This window comes from Canis lupus, chromosome 3, assembly GCF_003254725.2.
Source record: "Canis lupus dingo isolate Sandy chromosome 3, ASM325472v2, whole genome shotgun sequence".
NCBI lineage: Eukaryota > Metazoa > Chordata > Mammalia > Carnivora > Canidae > Canis > Canis lupus.
Genome location: NC_064245.1, coordinates 87,336,667 through 87,360,213, shown reverse-complemented (window position 1 = coordinate 87,360,213; position 23,547 = coordinate 87,336,667). Strand labels below are relative to the sequence as shown.

General features: G+C 39.4%; 1 protein-coding gene across 1 annotated transcript in view; it reads left to right on the top strand.

Annotated features, from left to right (window-relative positions):
• LOC112653664 (cytosolic beta-glucosidase) overlaps nt 1-23,547 on the top strand; it is a 111,215-nt gene that overhangs the window by 17,495 nt on the left and 70,173 nt on the right. The window contains exon 2 of the mRNA XM_035714671.2: nt 20,739-20,966. Coding sequence (XP_035570564.1) covers nt 20,739-20,966 — 228 coding nt within the window. The remainder of the gene's footprint in view (nt 1-20,738; nt 20,967-23,547) is intronic.

Genomic DNA, 23,547 nt, shown 5'->3' with positions numbered 1-23,547 from the left:
CGCCCCGCCCTCCATCCCGAGGGTGCACCTGGGAGTCGGGCAGGTCAGGGACCCCGAGGTCCCCCGGAGATGGTCCCCAAACCAGCCGAAGCACCTGCGCCCGGGTCGCTCCTCCCGGACCAGCGCGCGCCCCGGGGGCTCCGTGCGGGGGATGCAGGCAGGTGCCTCCACCCCACGGTTCACCAGTGGCAGGTGACACGCCTGCCTGCTTCTAACTCAAGAAGGTGTGAAATAAGGACTTCAGAGCTTGGGTAACCGAGCAGGGTTAGAGACCTGCCCCAGCCTCCCGGTGGCTCCCGGCCTCTTCCCTTCGCTGCTGCGGTATTTTGTCTGGGGCCTTGCCGTGAAAAGTTCTGCTGTGGAGCTCCAACTTCAGTTTCTATTTAGAGACCTGATTTGATTAAAGACTGAGAGTTTTTAAGTGTTCGTAACAGGATTCAATTAAAATAGGTCATTCTAGGGGCTCTGAAAATGGGAACTGGCCTTGGGCAAATTAGAACAAAAGTTATAAAATTCAATGGGATGCATCACAACATTTAACATCTTTAAGGAGGACGTTTTGCCTAATAGATTCAATTTAGAAATATTTAGTGTAGGTCATCAGCTTAAGCACCTAAAAAATGTGTTTATTTTTTCTTTTTTAATTTTTTCCCCCCTCTCCCTTTAGTTATAGCTAGGATCAGGACACCTGGACTCTAATCTACAAAATAAACAATTTGTGGTGGGACCTTGAAGAAAGTCAATTAGTTTCTGTGACTTTACCAGTAGGTTAAAAAGGAGATTGTAATATTGGTGAATAATGTGCTTAGAGATGTTTGCATAAAAGATGCTTTGTCATTGTAAAGTATTATTGAATATTTATGGTCTACCAGACTGAGCCAAATGGCCCAGAGGAAAAAACAGTCAGATTTATGTAAACCTTGTTCAGTGTCCCAGATACTTCAGGGTGGGTGCTCTATATATGAATGAATAAATAAATGGAATAAACATTATTCTACATTTTGAAGGTACATCAATATTATCTGGGGTGTTAGCCAATGTGCCTGACCTATGACATTGAAAGGAAGTGTCTGCCTCCAGGTAACTATGTTGATCTCATAAATATTTTTAAAGCCAGAGGCATCGCTGGCAAGTCATGTTTTCTTAGAGTTTTGTACCTGCAAATAAAGGTAAATTATATCTTTACCTAAAACCTACAAGAAATGATTGTCTCTCACCCACAGGGTCGCTCTGAGAATTCTCAGACGGAAATTGCACATCTTATACATACTTCTTTGTTCCCCTTTTCTTTTAAAGAGTGTTTTACTCACGGTCCGTATAGTAGTTTTCTTCCACTTTATGTGAGAAATCTGAGCCTCAAAAAAATCATAATAAAAACAGTAGCCACAGCCCAAGGACTTAATGGATCTTACCAAGCCACACGATGCAGATGTATTGGGACATAAATAGGTGATAAGAGAGAAGCAGCACAGAAGCATTGTGTTTGGAGCGGGTCACTGCTTAATCCGGATGGGTTCAGCACGAAGATTCATGAAACGTGACAGTGGGCCAGGAGGAGCTTGCTGTGACATTTCAGATGCCCTTCCTCTTCCAATTAACCATTTCAAGTGTATAACAAAACCTAGATCCCATACAGATTGCGTGAGACCCGGCGATACCAAGTGCAGCCCTGTCTGGGAGGGGATGGATGACTCTGCTCTCCTCAGGCAATGGACTATGACTCAGTAATACCTCCAGTTGGGCTTTTAATTTCTGTGATACATTGGTCCTGAAGAGCATCTGTCTAAAAGAGAAAAACTGTAGCAGAGCTGCTTTATGACATATCCTGTCATCAGATGTATTTGGGTATATTGAATGGGTCTAAATATACCTTAGCAAGTCTAATGAGATGTTTGAAACCATGAAAACCACATGTAAAAAAAGCTTGGTATCACAGGAACAATAGGAATAATAAAAATCACAATAATAGCTGCCTTTTAAAATATTTTATTTATTATTTTAAAGAGAGAGAGAGTGTGTGCAAAAGGTGACGGGTGTGTGTGTGTGGGGTGGGGGGGGGGGATGTGCGGAGGAGCAGAGGGAGAGAATCCCAAGCAGGCTCCATGCTGAGTGAAGAGTCAGACAGGGAGGGGGATGATGTGTGGGTTTGGGGCTTGATCTCATGACCCTGAGATCATGACCTGAGTGGAAACCAAGAGTTGGATGCTTAACCAACTGAGCCCCCCAGGTGCCCCAATAGCTGCCTTTTTAAACAACCACTATTTACCACCATGCCAGACATTTTACAGACTTCCCATATAATTATCCCCTCTTTACAGATGAGGACACAGACTCTAAGAAGTAAAGCTATCCAGAGTGAATTAGTGTGTGGGAGTTCTGAATTTTTTTTTTAATTATAGAAATTAATTTTAAACTCTAAAAAAAAAAAATCTTTTAATCTAAAAAAGAAACCCACAACCCAAATTCCTGCCGAGGCAAGTTGTCAGGAATTCTGACCCTATTAGTTGGTGGGCTCAGGAATGTTTAGGGTACTAATATCTGGACACGACCCACCACTCTTTAGCTTAGCCTCTCCAAGTCTGCTCACCCCTAGCCCTTCTCACTTGTCTGGGAAATGGGAACCAGGATTGAAACCCAGAGTCATGCCTCAGTATCTGTAGCATTATGTGACCCATAAATATTTGTTGGTATGATAAAAGCCTCAGCTGACTCTGAAGCCAGTGATTTTCATTAGTCAAGGAAAAGATGCCATTAGCCCATTTTCACGAATACCAGATTTATAGAGGTGTTCTAGAAAACATACATTAAAATGGAATTATTTAAAATAAGACATTTGTATTTAACTGGCAATCGGAATCAATTTACCTGGTGCAATTCATAGAGTAGATTTAGGAAGCACCCCCTCCTTTTCTGTTTAGTTCTGTTGGACAATGAAAATCTGATTGGTGATTGATAGGAAAATAATGAAAAGCAAATTGGTGTTCATAAAATTTCTGAGTGGATCTGCTACTGGAAGCAGGCCAGACCAACCCATAGGGGTTGAGGTTTTTAGGGGTATTTTTATGTCTGCCATGATGTCACTAGGGAGTTATAGATTAATAGCATAATAGCATGGCGCTCTTTATGATTTTCACGTAGCAGAGGGAGGAAAGAGTTAAAGGATTTAAGTGTTGCAAAGGGTATTTCTTCTAGGCAGGAGAGGTTTGAATGTAGGGCACCTTTTGCATTTTAAGCGCGGATGTCTGATCCCTTGTCCCACAGTTATGTAATAAAATAACTTTATTATTATTTTTAAAGGGAAACAGAAAAAAAAGGCCACTGGGAAAAATACCTGCCCCTGGGAGACAGCTTTTACAGTGCATGTTGTTCAGGAGCCACTTCTTCCTGCCCCAAAGTTCTGGAACAGAATGCCCTTCTCAAGGTGCTGAGAGTCCAGAGCGACGACTGAGTCCAGGCATCAGAGGAACCGTGCGGACAGGATGCACTGCACAGCCAGCAGGCTTGGGGGGCGTCCCTGGCCCCAAAAAGCCAATGCAGCCAGGCAGTCAGCCAGTCCAGAGTAGGGAATCTGGAGGAGCCCAGCAAGACAAGGTGGGCCCCTAAGAAGACTGGATACTCCGAGGTCTCTTCTGAGGAGAGACAGTGTAGGCTGGAGCACTGGGTTCAAAAACCATTTATTAACAACAAGTATACGCTGCCTCCCAGAGCATCATTCCCAAGTGCATCAACTCCCCTAATACATCCTATAAGTTTTCTCAACAACACCATCTAGTAGGAAGACCCAGGGGGTATTATGACTTCTGCAGACGAGGCAGCGGAGACACAGAGAGTTTGGGTGAATTGCCTGAGGTCACAGAGGTAGCGAGGCGTAGACATAAATTGATATGCTTATAGGAAATGTGAACAAGAGCGCAGTCTGTTCAGTGATGCTGGGCTTACAGTCTCACTTTTATCTGTTACCTATGCTCTCCTCCAAATCCTCAAACTCAAGGAAACCGCAGGCTCCTCCAGTTTAAGAGGGGAGGGTGATATCGGTGGTGTAGAGTATGGCATGAGGTTCAAGACATGGTCCAATACTTTGGAATCTGAAGGAGTTGGAGAAAACAGCCCAAGTGGGAAGGTCACCCTGACCTCCTCCTTCCCCCGCCCCCGGAAAGAGGTCCTAAAGCACCCATGTGAGAGGTGCCTTCACTATACCTGGACTAAAGGAGCATCCTTATCTCTGAAGACAGAAGGACACCGAGCAGAATCGGAGAAAAACAGGCCTTGCCAAGTGTCCCCCAATATCTTCCCCTTACCTTATGCGGCCTATCATATTCCTCCACAACTAGTCCACTCTTCACCAAACTGGCATAAAAACACTCAGGCTTAACCATTTCTTCAGGTCTTTCATTTCCTCACGAAGGCCCCCAGGGCATATAAGGCTGAAATAAATCTGCATGCTTTTGGCAATATTTATCTGTCTTGGTCAGTTTAATTTTTAGCCCCAGCCGGGGACCCTACGAGAGTCCAGGAAAACTTTTTTCCTTCTCTACACATGTAGAGGGCTCGGCAAAGTGCCTGTCCCATCGCAAGGCCAAATAAATGATAGATATTCTTATTATCATGATGCTTTTTTTTCAGTATACTCTTCCATCCTTCCAAATGGGGCTCAGATTAGCATAGTGGCAATCAGAAGCTGAAGCCAGTTTAGATTAGTGCGATGCTCTGATGGATGAAGAGAAGAGTAGAGATTTTTCTCCAAAGACAGAGAAAAGTGGCTTTCACTAGATAGTGTGTTTCGACGCACGGATGGCTGAATGCAAAGAGACCTAATTGAAAGATATGAGAATAATCATAGCAGAATAGCAGAGGCAGAAGCAGTTAAGACAAAAAGCCGCACATGTTAAACAGGACGAAAGTCCATGAAAAAGGGAGTCTGGGAAGCCTGTGTGGCGAAACGCCTTAGGATCGTCAGAAAACGACGACACGACAGGTGCAGAGTTGAAGCCCAAGGGTCGAGGCCCCCAACCGGGACTGAACTACTTCCTTTCGCTATTTATTTCTGGGAAAATTTATCACATCCCTGGATTCCTAAATGAGTGGAGAAGCTATATCCACATTCTCGCTATTCATTTCACGGTGCCGCCCACAAATAGGACACTCAGGCCACGCTCTGAAAGGTTGCCTGTTTTCCTTCCCGCCGCTGTGCCTTCACAGGTGGTGGGGGTGGCTCTTCTCTCGCTCTTGGAAGGCAGCACAGTGGGCTCCGGGGGCTCAGGGCCCCTTGTGTGCGGGGTATTTTCCTTTGCCTGTGCAGAGCTACCCTCCACCGCCTCGCCTCTGGGCCCCGGGGAGTCACCCCGCATTGCTGCCGTTGTCCTTTGACTCGCTTTGGATTTGATCAAGGGCAGGTGTTGGCAGGAGATGGGAGGGTCCGGTGGGAGGAGAGAGAAGCCGGGCTATTCAGTCTCCTGGTGCCTGCCCTGCTGGGTGGCCCTGAGCCACAGGCCTCGTCGGCCAGGCCACCCTTGGCAGGTGGCTTCTCTTGACAGGCCCCGGGAACTGATCCTGTACCTGCCCCTCCGGGGGTGCTGATGCCTTCCTGCTGTTGCAAGCCCAGGGGTGCCGCAGCATCCCTCATTGGGTCTCTCCAAACCCGGCTCACCCCACTGCAAAGAGCCCTTTATGAAGCCCGCCTCAACTTCCCAGTTTGAGTGCAATCTGTTTCCTGCCGGGACCCCGGCTCATACCCACGGCCACTCCCCGTCACAGAGCACAGTCCCACTTGGGTGTTTAGAATAATGAGACCAAGAAATAGCTAAACCCCAAATATGATTGAGGGCTCAGTGCTGTTGTCTCTGGATGTCTCAGTGCTGTTGGAGGAGACGGTTGGCCAATCGTCTTTCTTTCCTTGCTTCTCTTATTTCTGCGTATTTACTGAGGCCTCTGACCTGGCCGAGCCTGGTTGACCCCGTTTGAGGCGAGATAATAAAAAAGAACATTCTTAAGGTGGTTTCAGGACACCTGACTCTGGCAGGTATATAGGACGGAGACTTCTTCTGCTGCACATGCCTCCGAGTACCCCGGATGCCCCCGAAGCTGTGTGCTCCTGCTCACCCCTTGCTCTCTCCAGCGCTTCACCTCCCTCCATCTGTCCAGGGGAAGTCGCTTGTAAAGCATTTAGCTGCATCAAAGAGGTTCGTTTTCAGGTTTCTGCCTTTTCTTAACATAGTTTTAATAACACATTTTTTCCCCCTTAAAAATCATTCTGCTTTCATCTTCTGTTTATTAGATTTACTTAGAATTTCAAAAAAAAAATTTAAAAAAATCCAAGTGGGTAGATGGACATTCTTTTCTTCTTAATCTTCCTCTCCCCTCTCCCTTTATTTTCTCTTCCATTCTTTTCTTCTTTTTTTGCGTTCAATTGTCAGAGAATGTAGCCTGCGTGAGTTCTTTCTTTTTAATAAATTTATTTTTTATTGGTGTTCAATTTGCCAACATAAAGAATAACTACCCAGTGCTCATCCCATCAAGTGCCCCCCTCATCCCATCAAGTGCCCGTCACCCAGTCACCCCCACCCCCCTGCCCACCTCCCTTCCACCACCCCTTGCTCGTTTCCCAGAGTCAGGAGTCTCTCATATTCTGTCTCCCTTTCTGACATTTCCCACTCATGTTTTCTCCTTTCCCCTTTATTCCCTTTCACTATTTTTTTATATTCCCCAAACGAATGAGACCATATAATGTTTGTTCTATAAAGAACTTATTAAACTCAACAGCAAAGAAACAAACAATCCAATCATGAAATGGGCCTGCGTGAGTTCTAATATCTGTGAATACTTCAAGGTGGTTGAAAATAATTTTCTGTAGTTGAGTAACAATCTCTGTCTCTCGTGTGCCTGTGTGTATCATACCTCCATGTGTACCTATATGTAGAAAGTCATACAGGGACATCCGTCCATAGGAGCATAAGCTTATAAACTATGTTCATCAAATTCTCTCTTTCTCTGCCATTTTCCAAGAGAGTCTCTCCTGCGTTAATGGAGTTTTCAGTATACCCCTGCATTTATCTCTAATATCTCTAATATTATATTTCAAGACTCTATTGTCAGATGCACAGAAGTTCATAATTGCTATAGGGTTTTGGTGGGCTGTCACTTTTATTAATGTGAGAATATTGCCCTGTCCCATGTAATGCTTTTTCCTTATATTCATTTTATATATTATTTCCTAAAGTTTCATTTACTTAACTCATCTCTACACCCCATGCGGGGCTCAAACCCAAGACCCTGAGATCAAGAGTTGCATGATTTTCCGAGGAACCAACCAGATAACCTTCATCTTTATATAATATCAATATTGCTGAGTCCATGTTATTTTTACCAGGATTTACATGGCAGATATATTTTCCTCTTCACCTTTACTGTATTCAAACAGGACTATTTAGTGGGTTTCTGATTACCAAGATTTCAGCTTTTATTTTTTTTGCCATATTATTGTTTTATATTTTCTAACCTGATAATTTCCTTTTGCTTTCCCCCTCCTCTTTTCCAACCCCCCCCCCCACTGCCATTTTATTTTTCTTTACTCTTTTTCCCACTGAGCGTGGTGTTCATTTCTTGGTTTTGTGTGTGGCTGCCCTGCGCGTGGCAGGTCCTCATTGTTGGCCCTGCCACTAAATATCAGAGCAGCCTCGTTTCTGGGATGATGGAAAGCACTTGCACCTTCTCACATACCACTCCTAACCTCGAAACAGTGTCGACTTTGGTCTGTAATTTCCTTTCTCTTGTGGTCATCTTTATTTTTCTGACTTAATTTTTAATTTTATCTTAGTAACATGTACATGGTTTAAAAACTCAAATAGTACTGCAAGGATTATAACACCCAACAACAGAGAAAGACCTTTTATGTCACTTCTCTCAACTTATTATAGTTCCCTTAAACCAACATATGTGGTCTTTTCACCATCTTTTTCTAGTATCTACTTCTATATTTCTAAGCAGCATGCATATATGGTCATTATTTGGTACCTAGTTGAAAATACAGCATATTGATTTCCCATTTTGTAAGATGAGATTTTTTTTTTTTTTTTTTTTTTTTTTAGCCTGCTCTAGCACCATACTCATGAAGCAAACTCTTTCGTCACCATTTTTTCCACTTGGTTATTTAACAAATTTTGTTTAAAATCTTTGCTGTTTTTACAATCACTGTTTTATGTAAGAATTGTGCACGATTGAGCCATCTAATGTCCTATGATTGAGTTTTTCTTGTACAGTTTTTGTTTTGCTTGGGAGTTAATAATTGTCTCTTGGTGGTGGCTTCCATTCTAGGATCCTTTCACTAATTCATCCCCGTGCTGTCGGCAGAAATGTAAATTGTTTCTTGATATGTTTAAACACATAGGATGCTTTGTCAGTTTCTCTCTTTCTTTTTTTTTTTTTTATTCTCGGAGATATCTTTTCTGGAACCTTCTATCCTCCTGTGACACGATATTGAAATGCGTTTCCAACAGTATAGTGGCTTTCCCTGTTATTTTGGAGGCTCTGTCCTCTCTGAATTAGCTTTGGACACAGAAGCTGTTAGTAGATCAGGGAATCTTGGCTTACCATAACCTCAAAGTTCCACGTAGAATAGTTATGTCTAATACATTTGAATGTTAATTGCAAAAATAAACATTTTTGTCTGAAAGTACGCCAGGTCGTAACTTATAAATGGCAATTGCTTGAATTTCTAGCCACATTTAATTTCTTAAATCATTTACAAGCATTAAAATAACTTCTGCATATTTCTGTGAAGCGACGAGATAGCAAACATCAATATTTATATTTATACTAAACACACCTCACAGAAACTATTTTACTCAGCACATACTACAGGCAACCCCCCACTTCCCTAAAGTTCATGTTATGCCGCTTATCTGCAGTAGTATGCTAATGGCTTTATTCATAAAAGCCAAGTGGCATAGTGCAAACCTTAGGAAAGCAGGGGGTACCCTTCGCTTTATGCCATTTCAGGTAATGAAAGGTTTCCTAGGAACGCTCTCCTCTGAGAGAGCCGAAAAATCTTATTTCCAAACAGTCTTCGTGGTACTGGAGAGACACAGACAAGAGTGAAACCTGGTCCCTGCCTGGACGGAGCTCCAAGTGTGAAGGAGGCAAAGATATTTTTAAAGATGACTCAACACTATATGTTAATTGTACTGAGTGTGCATCCAGAAGGGCGCGCTTCTGATGGGGAGTCGGGGAATATTTCCAAAAAGAGGTGTTGTGGTAGTGCTTTTTTGGGGGGTTGTTGAAGGAAGAGTACACACACACATACACACACGCTCACATACTTATTTACTTCTTATTTGACGTGATTTCCTTTATGCAGAGGACTGAGGTCTACATAGATCTATGTCCTCTCCAACGGCATTGTCACAGCAAAAATGACAGTGACACGGCTCCACGTGTATTGATGACTCCCAATTCCAGCAGCTGAGGGCCCCACAGACCAAGTCATGCAAGCCTGGACACCAGATCTTCATCACAGGCAAGTTTGCAAACATCTTTGGTTAGAGTCATTCCTATGTATGCTCTACCGTATCAAGAGCAGGCCACAGAGGGAAGGGAAAAGAGCAAATGGTCACTTTTTGTGTGATTGTTGTTAGTGTTTGTTGTGTTGAGTCTAGAAGAGAAGAAAAGGACACTTGTTGAGCGCACACCTTCTACCATGTACCTTGCTCGCACCTTTGCTTTGGCTCAGTCGATTTTTACTAGAACCCCACAGAGCAGGTCTCATCCTCCCACTTCATATGTACAGAGAAGTGAAGTGAGGGGCAGAGACGGGATTTGAACTTACCTGTTCCTGGATCGAGAGCTTGTGCTATTTCCATAATACTTTTCAGTCTTGGAATCTTTGATTTTAGGCTGGTACGTAATATCGATATTTTACATTTTTTAAAAGATTTTATTTATTTATTCTTGACAGACAGAAAGAGAGGCAGAGACACAGGCCAGGGAGAAGCAGGCTCCATGCAGGGAGCTCGATGTGGGACTCGATCCCCGGAACTTGGGGACCACGACCTGGGCTGAAGGCAGGTGCCAAACTGCTGAACCACCCAGGCGTCCCTGTATTTTACATTTTTGTGGGAATCCCTCCCCAGGTCCTAACATGGTAAGGACTTCAGAGACTATTTTATTTTCTTTCAAATTATTAAAAAATAAAATCTAGAAACCTATCGTTTCCTACCAAAAATATTGCAATCACCTGCCAGCGGGGTCCTTGGGTCCCTAGTACCTTCTTCCTGCAAGTCAGCCTGAGCATTGCCACTGAATATGCATTTGCTTTTCCCCTTATCAGGTCCACTGTGACAACTCTTACTCATTTTTCGACGCCTGCCTTAAAATGTTTCTCTTGGGCAAGTCTATCTAACTCCCAATGACAAAAGTAACTCAATGCTTTCTTCTTGATTCCCCCATAGTGTTTTCAAATGATCTTAATTCAGCTCTTCTCTGGTGCAGCCTAAGAATTTATTTGTCTGACAGCAACTGGGTTGTGAGTTTTACATGTTTTGGATATTTTATAAATGGAAATATATCATGTATTTTTTTTCCTGCAATTTGCTTTCTGCGTCTCAATATTATATTTGGGAGAGTATGCATGTTGATCTGAATAGACGTAGTTCATTTATTCTTACTCCTGTATAGTCTTCACTATATGACTCTTCTCTAGGTTATTTATTCATTTATTGATTAATTGTTCTGCCAAAGGAAATTTGGCCTGTTTCCTATGGGGTTTTTGTTGTTGTTTGTTGTAGTCATGGATATATATGCCTCCTGGTTTGCATTTGTAGAAACAGGATATATGGTGCTATGTGAATTATTGGGTTTTGGTTTATGCGCTTCTTCAACTTTACAAAATATTTCCGTATTGCTCTCTTACTAGCAGTGGATAAACATTGCTGCCATGCGACAATCTCTCTAATGCTGGATATCGCCCAATTTTTAAATTTGTACCAACTGTGTGGGTGTAGAATGGTATCTCATTGTGGTTTTCATTTGCATTTTCCAGATTTTTAATGATCTCTTACATTTTTTTGAATGTTTACTAGCCATGTGTTTCTCCTTCTGTGAAGGAACTGTTTACATCTTTCGTCCATTTTTCTATAGTCTTGTTGGTCTTTTTAATTGAAATACTCTAATAAAAGTGGATTTTTCTAGGTTTTGCAGTTCTATTAGGTTTTGCTTCTTGTATTTTGGATCTCTATCATTAGGTGCATAAACATTTAGGATTGTTAAGTCTTCTTGATAAATTGACCCCTTTAATTTTATGAAATGACTTTTCATATCCCCAGTAATATTCTTGCTCTGAAATCTACATGGGTATTCATATAGCCACTCTAGGTTTTTTTTTGTTTGTTTGTTTTGTTTTGTTTTGTTTTTTGTTTTTTGTTTTTTTTTTTGCCACTCTAGTTTTGTTGGATTAAAATTAGCATGGTATATGTCTGTTTTTTCTTCCTGACACTTTTAACCTTCTTTTGTCTTTACATTTAAAGTGGATTTCTTATAGGCAGTATATAGTTGAGTCTGATGTTTTTATTTAATCTGATAATCTCTGTCTTTCAGTTGTTTAGACTCATTCACATTTAATGGTATTGATATGGTTGGGTTTAAATCTAGCATCTTGCTATTTATTTTCTATTTTTTCTGTCTTTTATTTTCATTTCCCTCTTTTTCTTTCTCAGATAACTTATTTTTAATGACTACTATATATTCTTTGCTGACTTACTAATTGTAATTCTTTGTTTTATTATTTTAGTGCTTCCTGTAGGTTTTATAGTATATATTTTTAACTTGCTACAGTCTCCCTTCAAGTGGTATTATAATGCTTATCATGCATAGCTAAAGACTCTTACAATATACTTTTATTTCTCCTTTCCTTGCCTTTGTGTGCTGTTGCCATACATTTTATGCCTACATATGTTATAAACTTTATGCTACATACTGTATTTCTTTAGCCAATAAATTATCTATGGAGATTTGAATAATGAAAACAAATTCTTATGTATTTACCCATGTAATGACCATTTCTGGTGTTCTTTCCATTGTGTAGATCCATACTTCCATCTGGTATCCATTGCTGTCTACCTGAATGACTTTCTTTAATGTATTGAGGATTTGCGGGTGATGAATTCTTTGAGCTTTTGTATGTCTGGACAAGTATTTAGCCTTCATTTTTGCAATATATTTTTACTAGTATAAAATTTTAGTTACACAGATTTTTGTCCCTTTCATTTTTTTTCAAAGATGTTACTCCATTGTCTTCTTGCTTGCATTGTTTTTGACAACAAATCCACAGTATTCTTATCTTTGTTCCTGTAGACATTATATATCTTTTTCCTCTGGCAGCTTTTAAGATATTTCTTATGACTGGTTTTGAGCAATTTAATTATGCTTTGGCATAGTTTTTTTCATTTGTCTTGTGCTTGAGGCTCACTGATCTGGGATTTCTACGTTTATTGTTTTCATTAAATTAAAAAATAATTTCAGTCATCATTTCTTCAGAAAATGTGTTTGTCCCCTCCTTTGTTCACTCCTTTGGAGATTCTGATTATACGTATATTAAGCTAATTGAAGTCGTCTCAGAGGTCACTGATCCTTTGTTTACATTTTGAGTCTTTTTTTTTCCCTCATGTTGCATTTTAGAGAGTTTCTATTGCTATGTCTTCAAGTACACCAATTGTTTCTTCTACAATGTTTCATCTGCTGTTAATCCCATCTGGTGTATTTTTGGTCTCAGGCATTGTAGTTTTTATCTCTTGAAGTTCAATTTAGATTTAAAAAAAATTTTTTTCCATGTCTCTATAGACACTTGCAACTGTGTTTATGAGTGAGATTAGCTTCTAATTTTTTCTTTCATGTAGTGTTATTTTCTGGTTTTGGAACTAGGATATTTTAGCTACATAAATTGAGAAATTCTAAAAAAATTTTTTTTTGGAATAATCTACACAACAGTGGACTTTTTTTGTGTGTATTTGTTTGCTTTTAAATGTTTGTTAAAACTCAGTATTATAACCAACTGGCATGGCATTTTCTTTGTGGAACATTTTAACTACTGATTTAATTTTGAAATTGTTAAAAGATCTTTCAGATTTTTGAGTTTTCCTTGAACCAATTTTGTTAAGGCTAATTTCCTAAAATGTGTCATTTCTAAATAATTTTTCAAACATATTTTAATAAGGTTTTAAGAATAATATACCATTTCATCACTATAATCTCTGCAGTTTCTTTTAAATTTTTTTTTTTTTTATTTATTTATGATAGTCACACAGAGAGAGAGAGAGAGAGAGAGGCAGAGACACAGGCAGAGGGAGAAGCAGGCTCCATGCACCGGGAGCCTGACGTGGGATTCGATCCCGGGTCTCCAGGATCGCGCCCTGGGCCAAAGGCAGGCGCTAAACCGCTGCGCCACCCAGGGATCCCAATCTCTGCAGTTTCTATAGCTCTATTCCCCTTTGCATTACTAATACTTATTTTTATCTTCTCTCATTTAAAAAATTATTTTGCAGGAGTTTTTCTATTTAATTAGACTTTTCTAAAAGCCACTTTTTTTGCCTCTGTTAATCCTCTCTATCCTGCTTTGTTTTCTGTTTTATTGTTTCTGATATTACCTTATTTTTTCTATTTATTTGTCTCCGTTCTCCTGATTTGCTCCTTCTCCTCCTTCTTTTCTTCCTCCTCTTTCTCTCTCTGCTTTACACTTTTAAATGAGATACTTAGCACATTAACTCTGAGGCTTGGTTCTTTTCTCATACATGAATTGAGGCTTTCTCTCTAAATACCACTTAAACCCCATACCATAATGTTTTCATATTTATCTTTCTGTTACAAAGTTTTTAATATTTTCTGATGACCATCATTATGCCTTCTTTGAATCTTAAGTTATTCAGATGTACCTACCTTTTTAGATTTCTAAACATTGGAAGTTTCTTTTTTTTTAGATTTTATTTATTTGATAGAGAGAGAGAGAGCACAAGTGGAGGTGGAGCAGAGGAAGAGAGAGAAGCAGACTCCTTGCTGATTTCTCACTTTTGTGCCTATATGTTGTTTTGGTCCAGTATTTTAGTTATTCTTTTTAATCCTCATAAAATATACATTTTGTTATCCTTTTATATGTTAAGACCTTGTTTAGGTTATCCATATATTTATTAATGTATTTATCATCCTCTTTCTTCTAATGTTTCATTTAATATTATTTCTTAAATTAATGTTCATGCTAATTAAAGCTTATATAATAAAATAATTTAAAGAATCAAAATGAAACTGTTTTAGAGACCATTAATCTCTGGTACCCTTCCATGTTCCTCTCTCTAGAGGAAACTCCTTTAACTCTTTAGTTAATCCTTTTGGCACTGACTACTATATTTTAAACAAGTTTATGCTACTAGTTCTTGGTTTTAGTCCTGTTGTAGGCATAATCCATTGACTTCTCACTGTGAAAAGTGAGGATTTACCATTTTGTCCACTTTCTTTCCTTCTACCTTCCCACTTTCACTGACCCCATGGACAATTCCAATACCATAAAAATTGGGGAGTTACTGCTAACTTGGTATAGAGTTGCAGTTTTGCAAGATGAAAAGAGTTCTGGAGATGATATGGTGATGGTCCCACAACAGCATGAGTGTACTTAATGTCACTGAACTGTACACTTGGAAGTAGTTAAGATGGTTAGTCTTATGTGTGTTTTACCACAATTAAAAAAATACTATTGTCAGAGCACATACTGCAATGTTTATAGATTGAATGAAGGAGCATGGGTAGTTACAGATGAAACAAGATTTGCACCATGTTGAAAACTGGTAAAGCAGAGCCAAGGGTACACAGGGCTTTGCTGTATTATTCTGTCTACTTTTGTGCATGTTGACAATTCCATAATAAATTTTTAAAAATTTGAGAGAGAGATAATGGAGGGAGGGCAAAGATGGGGGGAGAGAGAGAATCTCCCACAGACTCCACACAGTGTAGAGCCCAGGATGAGTGGGGCTTCATCTCATGACCCTGAGATTCATGGCCTGAGCCAAAATCAAGAGTTGCCTGCTTAACCAACTGAGCCACCCAAGTGCCCCCCATGACAATTTTCACAATTAAAAATATCATACTAGAAACTCTATCAGTTTAATCTTCTTGAAGAACTATTTCCTATAGCCTGTGATGTACTTACATTGGCTGGTTAGTCCCTAGGTTTGCTGCACAGCTGTATCCTTGGAGGTCTCCTTTTGCCATTGCCTGGAGATTCCCTTTCTTGATTTTTTTTTTTTTCCTGCTGAATTCCTGTTTTCCTGGATCCTAGATTTTATCTTTCATGGTTTACATGATTGTTGTAGTGAAACTTATCCTCCTATAATATCCAATGAAAAGAAATTTTTTTCTCAGTATTCAATGAGATCTCATATGTCTGATAATATCTTTTTTTTTTTTTAATTCTCACAATTAATGGTTGGAAGGCTGGATTGTTGTTGCAAATATTGAGGAGTCATTTCCCCCTTCCACCCAACTTTGTGTCAAGTTGGTTGCTTTGTTGTCTCTTTCTCAGGTAGAGTTTGTTGCTTGTTTATTCTTGCACAGAGTGTGGAGTCCTTGCATTGCAAGCCTGATATAAGCATGTTCAGGTAGGCTTCCCATCTTTGGTAAGCTTTAGACTTTATCTCCCTTCTGCTTTGTCCCACAGGCCATTAAAATGGCAGCTCACATCATCTGGGTTTGGCAGATGGTCTCAGGAAAAAACCCTGCATCACTACTCATTTGTGCCTCTGAATTACCTCTCTCACTTTGTTTTTGAGTTACCTATCATCCTACTAGATCAATGACACATTTAAAAATGTAGTTCCTATATCTCATCCAGCAGTTGTAGTTGTTTGAAGGATAGCTTAGGGGTATGTAGTCCATGTGGGAATAGTAGTCTAGCTCCTCATAAAGGTCGATCATGGGGCACCTGGGTGGCTCAGTGGTTGAGCATTTGCCTTTTGCTCAGGGTGTGATTCAGGGGTCCTAGAATCAAGTCCCACATCAGGCTTCCCGCAGGGAGCCTGCTTCTCTCTCTGTCTATGTCTTTGCCTCTGTGTGTCTCTCATGAATAAATAAATAAAATCTTTAAAAAATAAAAAAAAATAAAGGACAATCATACTTTTAGAATATGGACCTAATAGCATCTAGAGAAAATCTCTAATGAACAAGTAACTTATTGATAGCACTAATTCACCAAATTTACACTAAAGTACACTAAAGTACTAAAAGTACTAACGAGTCACTGTATTTTATATCAAAATATCAATTATGATGGCTAATTTTAATTCAAATTTTACTTTCTTGGGGAAACAATGTTGATTAGATAAGTTCTGTTGAGCTAGTATACATGTAGAATGAGCTGTTCTACAGAAGTATGTTTTCCTGCTAGCTGACATTTACCTTTTAAACTTGTCATAACTTGTTTTAGGCACTTTTAATGGAATGTTTTCCAAAAGGTATAATAAATGATGTTATGCACATCATAGGCTTCATAAACTGAGTAGTATGGGCATCAGTTGACTCTTCCTTCATCACTCTAAAAGTAACGTAGTTCATTGGAAGGACTTGGACTTCAACATCACACAGATCTGGAAACACATCTTGGCTTCGCTGCTAACGGACAGTGTGCTCTTACACAAGTCACCTATCAGTGGTTGGGGAAGCCAGCTTATACAGGTTCACCAGTACATATTGTTAAGCTTTCAGTAATTTTGTGACCTGATTCTTTTTTTTTTTTTTTAAGATTTTTATTTATTTATTTAGAGAGAGCATGTGTGAGTGGGGTGAGGAGCTGAGGGAGAGTAAAAGACCATCTCAAGCAAACTCTGCTCTGAGCAAGGAGCCAATGCGGGTCTCGATCTCACAACCCTAAGATTGTGAATGGAATCAAAATCAAGGGTAAGACACTTAACGGACTGAGCCACCCAGGTGCCCCTTGTGAGCTGATTCTTCAACATATCCATTATTAAAAATTAAATTATAGAAACTTAGTATATCATTTATATTAAAATCAAAGGTAATAAATGCTCAAAATAATTACTTCCTTATAATTTTATTAAACTTTATTATTCCCTATCTCCTTATAAATAATCCAAGGTCACTGAGGTTATTCTTCTATCTGTATACTATGTAATGGTGTGCTACTGTTCATCTTTTCCCCACTCAGCCTTTAGTGCTATCCTATAGGTTGCTTGAAATTGTAGAAAATGGCAAGTGATGCAAGTCAGTATTTTATTGTTATTTTGTTGATTGTCAAGACCTAAGAAAGTGATAGAGAAAATGTTAATAATGCAGAATAAAATTAAAAGTGTAGGGGATCCCTGGGTGGCTCAGTGGTTCAGCGCCTGCCTTTGGCCCAGGGCATGATCCTGGAGTCCCGGGATCGAGTCCCACATTGGGCTCCCTGCATAGAGCCTGCTTCTCCCTCCTCCTGTGTCTCTGCCTCTCTCTCTCTCTATGTCTATCATGAATAAATAAATAAAATCTTTTTAAAAAAAGTGTGTCATGTCTATAGGATTACATTGTGAGTAGAACAAACATTTGAGGAAATATTCTTCTAGTTCAGTGAAGATGTAGTTCATGTCATTGGTGAACAAGTGAAATTCTAGTACACTATTATTGTTTTCCTTTTATATTGCCTGTTATTTTAAGCAAAAATATTGACTAACATTCACATGAGTACTACGCTCATTTGTCAGGTTGCAACCATAGGTTGGCTACCAATATAAAGATTTGGTAAAAATGTAAAAGAGTTCTGAGAATGAGTTGGCCATATGGAATTTATAGTAAAGAGTATTGCATATTATTTTGAAATTGTGTGTTACACATCTTTTATGTCAATAAAATTTCTAATAAACATATGTATACATATTTTTATTTTTTTAAATTTTTTTTTAGTAACCCCTATTCTATGCCCGAAGTGGGGATTTAACTCATGACCCCAAGATCATGACTTGCATGCTCTACCAACCGAGCCAGCCTGGTGCCCCTACATTTTTAAACGTATAGCCAGTTAATATTTTCTAGAACACCATTGCTTAAGCCTTCTGATATTAAGCTTCTTCATATATTTAATCGATTATCTGATACTATAAGCACCATACTTGACTAAAATTGTATTTTAATATTTATGCCTCTTTCTTTCTAAGATTGAATGTCAGTATTCTTTTTTCCCCAAACTTCCAAATCCTATATATAGACATAAACTGAGAGCCATTGGAATGTATATAATCTTTTGCCTCTAAATTATGACTCCAGAGTATGATAATTTTTAATAGGTATGATTTCTTTGTATACATACTTAGTATCCAACTTGATTTCAACTGCCATTTTTGCTTTTGTCAGAGCTCTTCCTTTTACCAGTCTCTCCTGTCTCCCCACGGTCCCCTCCCATAATTTACAGCCTATACTGACCTTTTTTTTTGGTCTGAAAACGAATACCTAATTCTGCTTAAATTGTCCACAAAATATGAGTAACTAGTTGCTAAATGAGGACCTAAAAGACTTTACTGTAATTGTTTTAGTTTACTCTATCTGTGGCTTTCTTTCTTACATAAAAATCATTATGAAATATTTTAGGCATATCAAAAGGGTTATGAATAATATAATAAACATCTCTCCATATGCCCTTAACCCAGTTTAAAGAATAAGATATAAAAGGTACAAACTCCTCTCTGGTTCCATTAGCCCTTTTTCTCCCTAAATGTAACCACTAGCCTGAACTGATCATTTCCAGGCATGCTGTATGCTTATCTCATATGTATATATTCAGAATACATATGGATTGTTTTACATATTCAAAAATATACAAAACATGATGAACATATTGTGTATATTCTTTAAAAAATAAGTAGATTTTATATTTTAGAGTAATTTTAAGCTTGCAGAAAAATTGAACAGAAAGTACTGAGAGTTTCCATATACCTTATTCCCCCAGTTTCCTCTACTGGTAATGTCTTGCTTTACTGCGAGACAATTATTACAACTGATGAATGGATATCAATATATTATTAAATAAAGTTCATACTTTATAGGCTTTGATAAATGTACCTACCATTACAGTATCATGTAGAATAATTTTATTGCCTTAAAAACCTAAATTCCACCCATTTATCTCTCTATGCATTCTTTTGAATCTCAATTTTTTTGGTTGTATAGCTTTTTTGTTTTGAGGCTGAGTCCATTTGGAGCCCTATAACAAAACATCATAAACTGGATGCCTTATAAATGACAAATATTTATTTCTCACAATTCTGGAGGCTCTAAGTCTGAGGTGAGAGTGCTGGCATGGCTCGGTGAGGGCTCTCTTCTGCATCACAGACTTTTGTGTGTTCACATGGCACGAAGGAGTGGGGAATTCTGTGGGGTCTCTTTTATAAGGGGCTACCTGATTCTTGAGGCCTCCACCCTCCTGACTTCAGCACCTCCCAAAGACCCCGCCTTCTCAAACCAGGCCATTGGCATTAGGATTTCAACATAACTTTTGGGGGGGATACAAACATTCAGACTGTAGCAGAGGGTTATTGATGCTCCAGTTCTTTTCCTTTAACTGCTCATTAGTGTTTCTTCTGTACAATTATACCTCAAATTAATTATCTGTTCTACTGTTGGTAGAACATAGGTTGTTTCCAGGAGTCTGTTATTACAGACATCTCTGCCTCAATGATCTCATATAATCTCTTTGTGAAAATGCATGAGCATTTCTCCAGGATGTGTACCTAGAAGTGAAATGAGGGAGTCATGAGATTTTTCAAATTACTCCGTTATACCATAAGATGGATTCTAACTACGTTTTAAACGAGATTTCTGTGTGTACAAATATTCCACATGTAATGTAATTTCTACTTTCTGTTCTTCTAATGTGCAACAGTCTCTTTCCTGTGGGCTTATTTGGATCCTAGCTTCTCTTTTTTCTATTTTATTCCCACTCCCACCTCCCAGCAATTCACCTTGATGACCCAATTTTTCCTTTAGGTGTCCGTCTGAAAGCCATTTTTCTAAGAGATCTGAGACTCTAGCCCACATCTGGATAAATGCCCCTCCTTGGTTTTCTGGCAAGGCTTGTACTTCGGCTGTTTTGCAATTGCCCATAGCTAAGTTCTCCAAGGACAGGAAGCGCAGCAGAGCGCACTGTGCTATCTTCTGTGCTCAGCGTAGAGCCTGACACGTAACAGTTGTGGAATTAATGGAGGCATGAATGAATGAAGGTAGGACACTAATATCATGTCAACAATGGCAGAAACTCGTGCCCTCCCCACAATAATTGACTGGACCATTGCAGGCTCCATTGTTGGCTAACAGGAGACTAGAGTTCAAGTGTAGAGGGCCAGGGACAAGGTCCTGAGACTCTGACAGGCACCCCAAGGGCAAGGCTTGTCAGTCATGGCCAGGAGGAGATATTTTCAACTCAGACATTCATAAGCTGGGGCCTGCCTCTGTTTACCAGCTGGGAAATCTTCAGAAAATGAACCATGAAAGCCTGCTATGCGGCAGCACTATGCAATAATTTTTCATTTGCCACCAGTCAGCTTCAGGGATCAAGGACAGCTAAACACATAACTCGCTCATGCATGTTATTTTAAAGGCATATTTTAAAGTTATAAATATGGTACATTGAGTTAATGAGGTATGTTCTTTTGGCGACAAATATTTACATTCCACATATGCCTCTTGATGTCAAGAGTGTAACTGTTTCATTTTCTTCTTTTTCTCAGGAGGCTGGGATGCAGATGGAAAAGGCCCTAGTGTCTGGGACACATTCACCCATCAGGGAGGAGAGAGAGTTTTCAAGAACCAGACTGGCGATGTAGCTTGTGGCAGCTACACTCTGTGGGAGGAAGATTTGAAATGTATCAAACAGCTTGGATTGACTCATTACCGCTTCTCTCTTTCCTGGTCACGTCTGTTACCTGATGGGACGACAGGTTTCATCAACCAGAAAGGCAAGTGTTTCTTAAAAATAGAAGGTTGCAGCTTTAATTCAAGGTTATTGCTGCAGTCTGGCATAATTAATCCAGTATGCTATTCTGCAGTGGAGCTTTGAAATTGCACGTTTTTAGGGTGATTATAGGATGAATTTTTTGAAATGGGTTTGCATGAGCTCTCTTAGTAATATTCTGTTTTCCCTTAACTGGAGATATTTGTTGGGAAGGGACAAATAGGTGGGTAGGAAAGGGGGTGGGAATAATAAGTGTTTCATTTGTGGAAGATATTCTTGAGTATTAACCTAAAGGTAAATCTCCAAAACTTATGTATTGAGCTATTTTCAGTTGCAGTATGCTGCGAAGAGTTATGAAAAGCCCTGGAGAACTGGAGAAGATTTCGAGTGTTTCAACTGGAGCTGAGTTAGTGGAGCAAATTAAGTAGCACACAGAGATGAGCACCAAAGCATCTGGAGTCTGCTTAATTTGGGATTAAGGGCCAGCTACATCACTTACTATCTGTGGAAGCATCCCTTATGCATTTTTTTCTGCCTCAGTTTCCCCACAAGTAGAAAGGAATACTCTAATAGTTCCTAGTTCAGAGAGTTGCTGGAAAATTAAATGAAATAATCTTTGTAAACCGCTTTATACAGTAGCTGGTATATCATAAAAGCTTTCAAAAAGTGTTAGCTATTATTCTTATTAAGCTTTGCCATTAAAAGGACTACTGCCCTCTTTGTGTTATTTATGAGGCATTTTATATACATTTTCTCTAATCCCCATAATCAGTGAGAAAGGTATAATCAATCACATTTTACAGTGGTGCATATCCAAATCCAGATATTTTGTAAATAGTATATTTGGAATTTAAGCCTAACACCTGGCTAGTTCCTTCCACACAACAGGGTTGGCAAACTATGACCTGAGAGCCAAATTTGGCCTGCTTCCTAATTTTGTAAATAAAGCTCTATTGCAGCAGAGCTGTGCCCATTCATTACATATAGTCTGTGGTTGCTTTCCCACCACAATGGTAGAACTGAGTAGTTGGGGCAGAGATCATAGGGCTTGCAGAGCCTACAATATTTACTACCTGGTACTTTACAAGAAGTTTTGTGACCCCCATACTACAACTTAAGGGCTTCTTAATAAAGAACCTTTATTGCTTCTTTGTTCTGGAAAATATTTCACACTACTCCTACGGTTGGGACTAGGTGAGGCAAGTGATACGTCTAAGGTGCAAAATTTAAAGAAATGTTGGCTCTCAGGGTCTCAGAAGTGCAAGATGGGCACTTGCAGCCTCCTGAGTGAAGGCGCCTGCTTGCCCCACCCTACTTTCAGCTGTGGTGCCTTCAATGATCCTCGGGGGTTCTATTTGAATAAGTTGTCGGATTTCCTTCATAGTAAGAACAATCTGTGATAACAACTACTAGGTGGGCTTGTGTACTTGCTAGGCTCATTTTATGTAAGTTGAGGTGACCTGAACATTGGGAACTGCAGCTGCAACCTATGTCTCTCCCAAGATAGGGACAACACAAGGGTAGCAGGTCCATTGCTCGATTCCAAAGACAGTAACTCCCTTGACTAACTGCTCTTGGCTGAATGTCTACTTTCTTGACATCACTGGCCAGGGTTTTTTGTATTGTTTTGTTTTGGTTTTTGTTTTGTTTTGTTTTCTCTTGTTTTGTTTTTTCCTGACTTTGAACAGAATTTAATTTGTTGTAAAGTTTAAAAGTGAACTAATAATTTTCTGCTTTGCTCATTCGTCATCTGTAACCTTCTCTTTTCTCAGGCACCATCACATCCCCAAGGACTAAAACCTAAGAGTAATCTTAGTTGCTGGGTCTACTTATTTTCACTCATTTTCTGTCCTTTAATCCCTTGGACAAAATGCTGCCCCAGCAACTTGCCTAAAGCTTTGTCTCAGTTGTGTTGGCTTGCATCATCTCCTGCTAAAAACAAAGCAAGATTAAAAAATAATAATAGTATTTATTTATTTGAGGAGGGGAGGGGATGAAGGAGAGGAAGAGGGAAAATAATCCCAAGCTGACTTCCTGCCGAGCACAGATCCCAAAGCAGTACTTGATCTCATGACCTCGAGATCATGACTTGAGCCAAAATCAACAGCCTGTCACTCAACTGACTGAGCCACCCAAGCACTCCTATAACATTTTTTTAGTCATCTTAAGCCTCAACTGCTGAACCACCCAGGTTTCCTAACTTATTTATTTTATAATTGGAAGATTTACCTCTTAATTCTCTTTATCTATTTTGCTCATCCTCACTCCTCCATCCTCTCTAGCAACTATCAGCTTGTTCTCTATACCTATAGATATCTATATCTTTGTATCTCTATATCTATATCTATATCTATATCTATGGAACTGTTTCCATTTTGTCTTGTTTGCTCATTTGTTTCCTAGATTCTGCATGTAAGTGAAGTCATACAGAAATTGCCTCTGACTTATTTCACTTAGCATATTACCCTCTAGGTCCATCTATGTTATTGCAAATAGCTAGATTCCATTCTTTCTTATGGCTGATCAATATTCCATTATATATACACAGACACATGTACACACACATGCATACACACATAAACCAC